At 40.8% G+C, this 13449-nt stretch overlaps 1 protein-coding gene across 3 annotated transcripts in view; it reads right to left on the minus strand.

The window, feature by feature from the left end:
* Nucleotides 1-13279, minus strand: part of pam (peptidylglycine alpha-amidating monooxygenase) — a 53338-nt gene extending 40059 nt beyond the window's left edge. The window contains exons 1-3 of one of the 3 annotated variants that reach the window (XM_087843966.1): nucleotides 13197-13279; nucleotides 5812-5936; nucleotides 5505-5625 (exon numbers count right to left, since the gene is read on the minus strand). In XM_087843966.1, coding sequence (XP_087700092.1) covers nucleotides 5505-5625; nucleotides 5812-5906 — 216 coding nt within the window. In that variant the 5' untranslated portion in view covers nucleotides 5907-5936; nucleotides 13197-13279. Of the gene's footprint in view, nucleotides 1-5504; nucleotides 5626-5811; nucleotides 5993-13196 lie in introns of all 3 variants that reach the window. The other 2 variants (XM_087843967.1, XM_087843965.1) reach the window with 2 other exon arrangements.
* Between the last annotated feature and the right edge of the window lie 170 nt (nucleotides 13280-13449).

Here is a 13449-nt window from a genome sequence, read left to right on the forward strand (position 1 = left end):
ACAAATACGGCAATAACGACGGCCCGCTTGCACGTTCTACCAAAAAAAAAAGTGCTTTGGTGGGTATCTGACGGACAAACACCAAACCAGTTCCACACCACTGAAGTGGCACCATTTTTACAAACCTATTCTGGCTCATCCGTTTCACTCAACGATGCGCTTTGTCCCTTCTCATTCTCCGTTGCCGCTATGCTTTTTCGGCCATGTGCGTATGAAAAGAAAGGCACTGTGCATGCACGTTTTATCCATATTCCATCGCGATACTTCATTTTCTTATCGTTGCCTAACATTGTACTGGTATTACTGTGAACAGTATAATATGGCCCAGCCCTAGTTGCTATCACTTTGTAACTATCACTACGGCCTTTTTCCTCTGCTTATCCACCACTGCTATGTCTGGTTGGTTAGTCAACTACTAGTTTCTCCATCTGCATCTGGTCTCACAAGATCTTATTTTTGTCATTCTCACCACCTTTACACAGCCATACTCAGCACAGATGTTCCTGTATGCCCTATCTGAAACAATCTTGCACCCTATATTTATATGCCAGATTGTTTCAGGGTCATCTTTGACCCTGCATCTGGGGATCCTGTCTGGTGTAGTGGACCCCAGTCTCTATAGATCTCGTGCTTAGAGCTTGTTCCCATTGCTGCCATGAGTCATGCGTCTGAGCCATCTTTCAGTCCAACCTTCTCCAACCATTGGTAAAAATTTTCTGAATCAGCCACCTTTTCTGTCTATTGGTGGTGCATGCTGTGCAGGGCCGTTTCTGTTCTTCCTCAGGTTTCTGTTGCCCGGGGCATTTACTAAGCACACAATGAGTTGCAGCCATCTTCCAGATGTACTCATGCATTTTGTTTTTTCACCCTGGATAGTGATAATGGCTCTGACACTCACTAGTCCTTGGCCTCCTTTCCACTTAGTGTGCAGTCTCAGGGTCCTGGACTTGGGGCGAAGCCTTTCAAGGCTTGATCAACCTCCATTGTTGCAGAACAGCTTTAAATTGTTAACCCATTTTGAGTTCCCTGAAAAAGTTTTTGGGTAACCTTACCTTTTGGGTTTGTTGGGGTTTGTTGTTGTTGTTGTTGTTGTTGTTGTTGGTTTTTTTTTTACCTGTGGCAGTTAACCTTTGTATCATTTTAAACTATTTATTGGACTAGAACAACTTGAATTGTAGTAAATAACTGGAAAAATTGGGGTGTTCTAAAACGTTGACCAACTGTGTAAATAAAATTGAGTTGAATTTAACTGAATTCAAATCAATCCCAGTGAAAATCTGTGAGGTAAACTATAGACCAAAGGCCATGCCAGAAGACCATTACATCTGGAGGAACTTCTTTGAGATTGCCTAAATAAGGATGGGCTGGCATTGCTTATGAGATGAGGTCTGGCTCCAGGGTGGGGCACCCTATCCGGGGCAGGGTGAACTGTTCCTTGATGTTCTACTCATACGGGTGTTCTAAATCCCTCTTTGTCTGGTCCCTCACCCAGAACCAATTTGCCATGGGAGACCCTACCAAGCGGCAAAGGCCTCCAGACAACATAGCCCCTGGGATCCCTGGGACACACAAACCCCTCCAGCACCAGCAGGTACCGATTCGCGGAGAAGCTATTCAATTCCATTCTATTTTAATTCTAAGCCTTCTTCTTCAAAGGTGTCTTCCTTTAAATGCATTATAGATCTTATACATAATATCTTATAAGTATTTCAAGGATTATTGTCGCAGTGGTATATATGCGCTCACTGGTTTCAGTGATACTGTTAATAGGGATCGTGCATAGCGCAGTGTTTACATTTGTATACATCTCCTCTGATGAGACATTGTAAGTGAGTTGGGGCAGTTGTTTTCTTGGTTGGGTGACTACTTTTAGTCTGGCCACATCGTCAGCTCAGTAGATGGATCGCAGGTGGCTATGTATCATCTAGTATGCCTTAATCAGTATTTAAAAAAAATAAAACCCTTTCACTCTGGGGGGGGGGGGGGGGGGGGGGTTATATGTTTCTCAAGCATGGGTGCTCTACCAGATGCCTGGAAGTTTGAGGCTTTGGCACAGTATCATAGCGGTACTAATTGTGTAATTCTGGATAATGACCTTTGTTGTGCCTGAAATCTGCTTGAGCCAATCTTCCAGTTTTGGGGTTAGAGCCCTCAATTCTTCTATTACTAAGGAACACTGTGGATTTTACCTTCCAGATCTGCTTCAGTTATTCATTCAACCCCTGGCACTTCTCCATTTTCTTGTGTTCCTTTTGGCTGATGTTGCTGTCCCTTGGGACTACCACATGTATCACAATTGTGGTCTTCTGTTCCTTGTCAACCAACACTGTGTCTGGTTGGTGGCCAACCAGATCTGTCTGTCTGGAAACCCTTCAGGACCTTAGCCCCATTATTCTCAACCACCTTTAGCGATGTATCCCATTAGGGGATACATCTGTTGTCTCTGGGGCAAAATTTCTCTCTTGGCTGTTGACGGAGGCAATCGCACTTTCTCCCTCTCCCCTCTCCCTTATCTTTCCTGCTTGGCTTCTCATGTCTTTTGTATAGTCTCGCGTATTCTCTATCCCTAAGAGAGTCTCCCAGACTTGTTCTCTAAAAACCTAAAGAAGAATTATGGATTTGCTCAACTGGTCCCCTAATGAAACTGACAACTCCTAGGCTTGGGAGAGCCTAATTGTCCTGCAGAGACGTTTGCTGCCGGATACTCGACGGTCGGTTGCATCGTGTGTCTTGTGACACTCTCGATGGAGGACTTTGAATGAGATCTACCAATTCGGAACTATGATAACAGAGTTCTGGTTGAATGGAGCTGTCTCGGACCTGGCTTATCGAAGAACGAGAAGCGAATACAGCTTTTCAAAATCCCACAAGGCTGGCTGACATGATAGACGATGGTCAGGGCTGTGAGTGCTCAGACTGTGTTTTTTTGGAGTAGTTGTTTGGATAAGTACTTGGAGAAGCTCATGGCTCTGCAATCTGGATAACATCTTGAAGAAGAAAAATGGGAATTGAGAGACCTGGTGACCAGTGACGGACATTAGACTACTGTAAAATTGGGAGCAGTTTGTTCGCACTAACCAAAACAACTACCATCTCCTCTAATGCGCCTGAACACGGAACACACACACACACGCACACACACACACACACACACATGTACACTGACACAGACCTACACACACACTCCCCACCCCCTCCAAGCGCCTTCAAAGCTTATGTCTTCCGTGTTGTGAGATGTGATGATTCATGTGCTATGTGCTGAGTAGGGCTGCCACGATTAGTCAACTAGTCACGATTACGTCGACTATTAAAATCGCAGATGACTAATTTAATAGTTGACGCGTCAATTGAAGCTTTGTAAGATCCCAAAAGACGCAGGAATAAGTAGTAGTATTTGCATGTACAAGGATGCCAGCTGCCGTTAAACCCCGAAGAAGAAGAAGCTGTGTACCAGAATTCATAGCGCGGCCCAGCACAGTAGTCAACAATGGCAGAAGCTAGTTAGTTTTAATATTACTCCTATTATTCTTTTTGGGTCACAAAATAAAGTTTAACATATTTTCAGGCGAGAATGTAGCTGTGTAAACCTCAAATATCTGCTCAGTTTATCAAGACACCACATATTTTCAAAAGTGCTCTGACGTTTTTGGAGACGTCTGTTACCCACTAGCTCGATAGTTAGCCAGGGTTCAAGGCTCATTAGAGCCTGTGAGAACACCGGACTCCCGGCAAATCGTTTTCAAACCCACCGCTGTCTTTCGCTACTCAGGTTAAACATGATATATAAGTCACTTAAATAACTTAAAAATGTTATTGTTTGGCTTTTTTGTATTTTATTTGTTCCTGAGTAAATCGGTTTGGCTGAGAAATAAAGTTATAGTTTTTACACAGCTGAATAAACGTCAAGCAGACAACTGATTATCAGAAGTGTGAGATGCTCAAGAATATACTCCCGTGTCCTGTTATATTTTAGATAGCAAGGAGCAGACGGCTGAGTTTATTAAACTTCACTGAAACAACCTGCAGATTTCATTAAAATTTAATAAACTATCATCTTGTCTTTATTTTTAGTTAGCACATACCTAAGCTGTAAGCTAATGATAGTTATATAAGAGCAGATGCGTGCTGGTGCAATAAGCTGTACGTTTTATGTCCAATGGATGCATGATCTGATTAGTCGACTAATCGCAAAAATAATCGGTGACTAGTCGACTATCGAAATAATTGCTTGTGGCAGCCCTAGTGCTGAGACGTTTTTTTTTTCTGTTCTCAAACTGATCTCCCTGTTGGAGCTCAGTCTGGGGGGAGTTATTTTTCATCCTCGTCTTTCCTCGTGTTGTGCATTTTCCATTGTTATACCTCTCTGACCTGTCTTCCCCGTGTGATGTTTGTGTATGGTCGGAACGGTAAGATGGCGCTGGCAAAGGTCAGAAAAGCAGAAAGGTGATCATGTATGCATCCAGAGTTGTGCCAGAAACTTGTTAATGGCTACCAAAAGTATTTGGTTAATGTACAACTTGTTTAAGGACACTGAATATTACTGGGCATATATATAAATATATTTGAGCCTGCATGTATTATATGTGTGGACAAAGAAAAATAATGTTTTAAAAATTAAACTTGTGCACTAAATTCTTTTATTTTAAAGTCATTAAATATATAAGCTATACAATCATTCTACTTTACTTAAAAGAACAGGTCAAAGAACTAATTATAAGCCCCAAATTACCATTCATACCCTTGATAAGTGCGCATAAACTTCTGAAACAAACAACTGATAGATAGGGCTGTTTGATATAACAATATATATCGGATGACGATATAAAAACATCTATCGTTTCATTTTACGCTATCGTTTGCTTCATGGTGTCACAAAATAACTGTTTACGGCAATATTTTTTCATCGTTTTGATGGTCACTGTAGTGGCTATATTAATTTCTTAAAGTTCTTTCTTTCTCTTATATTTAATATAACCACACTACGGACGGACAAGCACCTGTTAGCAACAACGACGGTAAAACCACCGCATGTCCGCTTGTTTATTTTCCACATAAACCTTTCACAATAAAGCTCAAGATCCTGTTGAGACTTTTCAAAATAAATTGAATCACGTGAAAGAGTATGAAGAGTGTTTACAGATGAGACGCAAAAAAGAGCCGTCAGGTGCTAAAAAATAAACCTTAGAGTCAAATGTTAGAACAGGCTTTTCCCCGCAGCACGCCGTGTAATAAATACTCACAAAGAAAACGGCAGCCGTTACAACTTATGTTTGAGAAGGTATAGTTTCATGTATCGGTTAAAACATTAGACTCCAGGTACTCGACGCCCAGCTGGAAACACTTCACGCAAGTCGAGCTGCCCGAGATTCACAGAAAATTTTACATTTTTGTGATTTATATCGTTATCGGGACGATAGATGTTTTATATTGGGATATGAGATTTTGGTCATATCGCACAGCCCTACTGATAGACACACACCAACATTGAGTGGAAACAGACTTACCCCAGTTGGGATAACACCAGGCATGCGAAGATCCACAGAGAAGTTGTATGGATTTGCTATTATCTGCTGCTGATTAGTCCTGGATACACATTTACTGGGATTCAGAACATTTTCCTGAGAACTTCAGTAATACAGACACAATCAATTATTAATAACATGTTCAATTACACCAAAAACACATCAAAACAAGAACCAGCATACCATATCATATACCAATCCATACATTTTTGTGTTTTTATAATTAAAGTTGCTTTAGGCCAGTAAGGCTGTAGCTAGACAAAAAATAAAACAATATGTATATTCTTACCTTTTAGACACATGCAGAGTACTTTGTATTTTCAAACTGTGGCTGTAAAGAATGAATGTTAGCACCACCACACAGGATGCAGGAACTCCCATCATTCCAGTGATTATCAGTGTAATGTCTCTATGCTGAAAATGTAAAAATAGATGCTGTCACTGTCAAACAAAAATCCTGGAGCAGAAACCTGGAGAACAAAAACAAAAAACAAAAACATGCTAAATGCAAAAGTGACAGATATAGAACCCAATAAGGCAGCAATATATAATTATTTTGTTAACGAAATGTGTCCATTAGACAGTAAACACTGTTTAATTGACACATCTACCTGGTGAGTTTGATATAATATTAAAGCTAAGGGGAGTAAAGTTTAATGCGAGATAAAATATCATGATATTACAGAAATCACAACATTTCACGTTACTGAAAAGGTCAAGGTTGTTTTTGAATAGATGTAGAGATGGAAATTGATGGGAATTCACTTTCTATACTAGTCTTAGAATTTAAATCGTAATGGAATTTTTCAGCTGGCCCAAATTGGTTTCAGATTCATCTATAACTACAACATCTACAACTCTTTCCATTCATAGAGTGTGTTAATTATTATCCAGTAAGGATACCATCGTTCCCTAAAGGGTGGACAGGAAACTGCAGGATCTAGGATTGAGCAGCTCTCTCTGCAGCTGGATCCTTAACTTCCTGTCTGACAGACACCAGGTGGTCAGACTGGGCAGCATCACCTTATCCCCAGTCATAATGAAAACTGGTGCTCCACAGGGGTGTGTACTGGGCCCTCTCCTGTACTCACTCTACACCACAACTGCACGGCCACTAGCAGCTCCAATTTCATTGTTTCAGGTTTTGTGGACAACACAACAGTGATAGCTCTTATCACCAAAGGTGATGAGGCAGCTTACAAGGTGTGAAGAGAATCATCTCATCCTTAACGTCACAAAGACAAAAGAGATGATAGTGGACTTCTGAAGGTGTAGAGAAGCAAATTTCCCCTGTACCATCAATGGTGCTGCTGTGAGTGAGCAGCTTTAGTTTCCCAGGTGTACATCTGGCGGAGGATCTCACATTGTCAGTTCACAGAAACAAAATAGTGAAGTAGACACAGCAGCGCCTATTCTTTCTCAGGAGACTGAACAGATTCGGCATGGGCCCCCCCATCCTCAAGACCTTCCACCGCAGTGCCATTAAGACCATCCTCGCTGGATGCATCACTACTTGGTATGGCAACAGCACTGCCTACAACCGCAAAGCTCTTCAGAGAGCGGTGCGGGGTTCCGAAATGATTATATGAGGGGAGCTTCCCTCCCTCCAGGACATCTACAGCCTGAGGAAAGCGGGAAGGGTTATCAAAGACTCAGGTCACCCCAGTCACAGTCACCGTTCAACTACTTCCGTCAGGCAGGAGGTACTGGTCTATCTGGTCCGGAACCAGCAGATTGAGGGACAGCTTTTTCCATCAGGGCATCAGACTGCTGAACACTGACCACTTCACTGTCACTTTATTGAAACTATGACATTTTATGCACTCCATAAATGTATATGTGTATATATATATGTTTATTTCATATATATTTTTGATCATTTAATCAATTCAGGATTTATTGAATCGATATTGCATTATTTAAGAACTAAAATCAATTTGAATCGGGGAAATCACTCTAAGTCACATATGACATCTAACGGTCTTGTGGACATAATGGTTGATTTTGTAACATGAGGGTGTGCTGCCTCACGTTGTTTGATGAGCTCTAACAAAAGTTCCAAGCTAAATAATGCAATCATCACCACAAAAGTGATAAACTAAAATGCTCCCCCACGCCCCTGTTTGTTTTTTTTGTTTTTTTTTATTAAGAACCAGTGTCATTGTGGTATTTTCATGTCATCAGTTTGAAATGCACTGACTTCCTCAAAATGTCTTGCTTAACTCATAGCCTCATTGGTCCAACACAAGTACTAATTTATTAGTATTATTCATACATACAACAAATGCAGCAAAACAATTAACAGCAATTAAAAAGTAGTTCATTTCAGGTGAGCAGACTAGCAGGGCAAAGTTGTTATGTCCACATGGTGTGATCAATAGTCCAATATAAAGCCCTAACCCCTGTCCAAACCCTATCCCTAATACCTTGACTGCCACAGACAAGCAGGGATCAGGCGATTGGCATTTTGACTGCTAAAATGAATACTGCAACTGTAACCAAATTGCTATATTGTTCCATTTTCAAGACCTGTTTGAATATTTAACCCAAAAGAGTTGATGGGCATGCCATGTGTCAAAATAAAATGACAGATTTTAGATGACATAGCACAAGACGCACTCTCATCAAGTCAGAAGTGCAGACTTAAAACTATGGGCTCAAATTGTGGTCATAAATATTTTGTACTTGTAAATCAGGATTTGTATGTGTAAAAATAATTTGTGTGTGCGTAATAAAGATGTGTATGTGTAAAAATAATTTGTGTGTGGGTAATAAAGATTTGTATGTGTAAAAAGAATTTGTGTGTGGAGTTAGCCAAAAAATACGTGTGAAACTGCACTCAAGTTTCAAATTACAAGTACGAATTTTGACCCTATTTTTCTTCATTTCATCTGATTGGCCAATGTCATGTCGGAGAACAGATGGGTTTGGCTAATGGAGGAGTGCTTTATGGAGCTTCAGGTCCTTGAAGGGAATAAATGCCCTTTTACATGCTAGCCCAGCATTTTATTCATCACCACGATGGAAAACAGTCTGTGGTGGTCCGAGTTTGGTGATTTTTGTGTCACAGGTTTACGTGCTTACAGGGACCTCCAGAGCCTTTTCAACATCCATTGGATGTACAACGTACAGCTTATTGCACCAGCATGCATCTGCTCTTATATAACTATTATTAGCTTACAACTTTAAGCCCCACGCCCCCGGTACCGGGGGCAAAAAGGAGGAGATCACATTTAATCGGTTATAACACGGGGTGAGAAATAATAATAATAATGATAAGTCCAGACATGTTTGGTATCCACAGAAACCTCTGAATCTCAGCTAAAATGTCATATAAACCATTTCTACAACCACCAAACACATCGAAAACAAGCCATGATTAAAAGAGCAGTTACGTAAATGTGCAGAAGACCGCTAAACAAACAAAATCGAACCGGAAATTTTCCAGCCTTCATGTAATTGGCTAAAGATAGGCTGGTTAGCTTCCAGAGCTATCACTAACTCCACACACCAAGTTTCACCACGATCAGACCAAAATTCACTGAATGAGCCGCAAAAGAAGACCACAAAAACACATAGTGGCGCAAATGCGCTAAGACAGAGATTGGCTTACCGTCCCAATTTCCTCCGTTATTTTCGCCGGTAGCCACGTGATTATCAGAGGTTACCACGCCTACCTAGCCGCATCAGAGCCGTTTTCCGTCAACAACCTTCATTTTAGACCCACCTACAGACACGTGACTGGACAGACGCCACATGCAGCAAATTTGGGCCCACGTGGATTTTGGCATTGTAACGTCTGATTGGTTGAAGTGACGTGAACGTGGCATCGTTACTTTGATTCTATTGGCTAAAACGATTAAAAAGAGGTGTCAATCATGCAAATTGACCAAAAGAAACCAAAGTTACAGCCCCTCGGAGTTTAAAGGGCCAGAGACCAATTAAACGCTTCATGCACACTGCAGAAAAGGGCCATCACCATGTAAATGTGTGGTTAATTCTTCAAAAATATATTTTAAAAAAAAAGTATTTTTAGGCCTGTTAATAAAAATGTATTAATTTCTGCTTTTTAATACCAAAAAAATTCAACCAAAATTGGACATTTTTGTACAACGTCTGGATATTCATGTATTGACAGGGCTGTAATTTTTCACTGTTTCACTTTAGAAACATAAATCTTTGCACAGATGATGTTTATATGTTGGTTACTAAAATCCTGGAACCAAATGTGATCTGAGGCATATTTTTAAAAGGGTTATATGCTAAAAATAAAATAAAAAATTAGGCGAGGATAAAATATACTTACTTTTTCTGTGTTCCAGTCTCAGTAACTGTGACACAGTAATATCTGCTTCAATATTTACACCTCTGATGAAATCTCACAAGTGTTAGCTATATTTTTTATACCAGGATTGTAAGGACAGAGTTTGTAATTGCAGAGAAATAATCAATTAAATTTGGGCATTACATTTTTGAGCAGGAAGCTCAGAAACCCCCTTGGGGCTTAAGGTTAAGGTATGTGCTAACTAAAAAAAAAGCCAAGATGATAGTTTATTAAATTTTAATGAAATTTGTAATTGTTTTGGTGGAGTTTAATAAACTCAGCTGTCTGCTCCTTGCTATCTAAAATATAACAGGATACAGGAGTATATTCTCGACCATCTCACACTTCTGATAATCAGTTGTCTGCTTGACGTGTATTCAGCTGTGTAAAAACTATAACTTTAATCTCAGCCAAACCGATTTACTCAGGAACAAATAAAATACTGAAAAAGACCAAACAATAACATTTTTAAGTTATCTAAGTGACTCATATATCATGTTTAACCTGAGTAGCAAAAGACAGCAGTGGGCTTGAAACCAATTTGCCAGGAGTCCGGTGTTCTCACCGGCTCTATCGAGACTTGAGCTATGGTGTCCGGTATCGAGCTACGATACCGGACACCATAGACACTGCTTCTTCTTCTTCGGGGTTTAACAGCAGCTGGCATCCTTGTACATGCAGTGCTGCCATCTTCTGTTTCAGTCCGTTATTACACTCTTAAATACTACTACTTATTCCTGCGTCTTTTGGGATCTTACAAAGCTTCAAACGACGCGTCGACTATTAAATTAGTCATCGACGATTTTGATAGTCGACGTAATCGTGACTAGTCGACTAATCGACTAATCGTGGCAGCCCTAACATCCATCCATCTTCTTTTGCTTTTCCGGGGCCTGGTCGCGGGGGCAGCAGCCTAAGCAGCCACCTCCTCCAGCTTGTCTGAAGGAACACCAAGGCGTTCCCAAACCAGCCGAGATATAATCTCTCCAGCGTGTCCTGGGTCTGCCCTGGGGCCTCCTTCTGGTGGGACATGCCCAGAACACTTTACCCAAGAGGCACCTCAGGAGGCATCTTTGTCAGATGCCCAAACCACCTCAACTGGCTCTTTTTCATGTGGAGGAGCAGCGGCTTTACTCTGAGACCCTTCCGGATGGCTGAACCTCTCACCCTTTCTCTAAGGGAGAGGCCAGCAACCCTTCGGAGGAAGCTCATTTTTGCCGCTTGTGTCCGCAATCTCGTTCTTTCGGTCACTACCCACAGCTCTCTCTTCACCACAACGGACTGGTACAGGGTTCACATCACTGCACCCACAGCACCAATCCGTCTGTCGATCTCCCGCTCTCTTCTCCTATCACCCATGTACAAAACCCAGAGATACTTATACTCCTCTGACCTGGAGTGGGCCCTCCATCCTTTTCCAGCTAAGGACCATGGACTCAGTTTTGGAGGTGCTGATTCTCATTCCCACCGCTTCACAATGAGTTGCGAAATATTCCAGTGCAAGCTGGACGCCATCACCCAATGAAGCCAAAAGAACCACATCCTCCGCGCAAAGCTGAGATGAGATTCTGAGACCAAGTGAAAGCCTTCCGCTACGCCTCTAGGCTAGAAATTCTGTCCATAAAAATTGTGAACAGAATTGGTGAAAAAAGGGAACCAGGGAACCCCTGGCATAGCCGGCAACTTACTGCCGGCTATGCAACGGTTGTATAAGGATTGAATGGCCCATAGCAATGGGCCAAACACCCCATACTCCTGGAGCACCTTCCACAGGCACCCTCAAGTATCCGTGAGAGGATAATAACCTGGTCCAGTGTTCCACGACCAGGACAAAAACCACATTGCTCCTCCTGTATCTGAGATTCGACAAACAGATGCACCCTACTTTCCAGCACCCTGGAACAGACTTTCCCAGGGAGGCTGAGGGGACGACATAGATATTGTCTGTCTTATTGTGGACAGGAACTAAGTTTTGGAGTGGCACAAATGAATTGTGTGGCATCTTATTATAACACATGATTATGATTATTATTTTATAAATAGTTATACAAAAAAAGCTTGAGACATTTTCTGCATTTTAATTCTGTTTTCATTGTAAAAAAAATATTTTTCCTACTGAGATTTTTTGTTTTGTGTGATTTTAGGTCTATTGTGTTAATACAGTAAGTGAAAATGAAAATATAACTGTTAATTGAGACAAAACGCACATATTGTCTCAAATTTGCCTTAAAATTCAACATGCCAAAAGAATATGCTGGAAGTGGATCAGGAAAACCTTTAGGCAAGTTTATGTGTGTGTCAGACTCTCTTGCAATTTATCTAGAGCTATAGTTCTAAATGCTTTCTGAAGGCCTTTCGGGGATTTTCAGAGAAAGCAGTATCTGAACAGTATTTGAAAGTCATGTCCTTAAGAAATAGTAAAAAATGCTATCTCAATGAAGCTTGTAGCAGTCTTTGAAACAGTCTTTTAAATTTTTTCTTTTCAAATACTCAAAGACGTAAATGTGATGATAACATCATTATGGCAAAATCCAAACAACAACAACTGCTTTTCTCCTCTACTTGAAACATACTTGAAACCCAGAGAATGCTTATTAATGGCGAAAGAAAAATAACCGAGATGCTTTGCTTGCTTGGTGACTCATCATCTGTTAACAGATAACAGAGTAGGGTGGCTTTAACAGAGGAGGAGTGAGAAGGGGAAGCTCTGTTGACATCAGAACCCAGGAGACGGAGGAAACTATGGAAACAGGGCTATTCCCACACGTCAAAAACAATGCAAGGCTTACTGAACATCTTCACATGTATACTATTACGTACATACTAACATTAAGCATCTTTTAAAAAAAAAAAAAAAAAAATCATTGCAATATAAGGGTAGACACGTTCATACATTTTATGACATGACAGCTGGTCGGTGCTTATAACGACAAGCGTCTAGCTATTACGTGAGAATTTATTTATTCGAGTGATTGATTGATTGAGCGTTTGTTTTTAATAATGCAAAAATAGCACTGGCGTGACGACTAAACATATGTCACGCCTGGACATAGACCGGAAGCTAGAAAGGGAAAATGCATCGATTTAGCGAATCGATACATATACATGACCTTATATCTAAGCAAGCCAAATCTAAAGAAAAATGTAGCTAGGGGTTTCCTACAACTTAGTCTACCTTATTAGGTTACTAAAAAGGCAACTTTCATATCGGTTTTCCACATAAGCTAACGCCCGCCATCTGTTAAGCTGGTTCGTTTTTTGTCAGGTTATCAGTTTCACTACAATAGCAAAAGTACTATAGAGCTTGATTAAAGATTCTGAAGATATGAATTTTGAAAGTGAAAAGATACCTGCACGCTGCCACTCAGCGTCTTCCACTCGCCTGTTACTGTAATAACCTATGCTTCCTTGAGCCTAAGCAGTGGCGTCCACACTTTCACTTTTCAGAATAAAAGCCGACATTTCATTATTTATTATTTTCATATAGACTCAGAAAGGCTTCATCACAGTGTAGTTATTGCAACCCCTGAAACTTGAATATGGGGAATAAAAACGGAATATTTTGGGTAAGTCGTTTTTAGTTCGGTGAACTACTGTGCTTTT

This window comes from Neolamprologus brichardi, chromosome 7, assembly GCF_056152115.1.
Source record: "Neolamprologus brichardi isolate AB-2024 chromosome 7, ASM5615211v1, whole genome shotgun sequence".
NCBI classification, from domain to species: Eukaryota; Metazoa; Chordata; class Actinopteri; order Cichliformes; family Cichlidae; genus Neolamprologus; species Neolamprologus brichardi.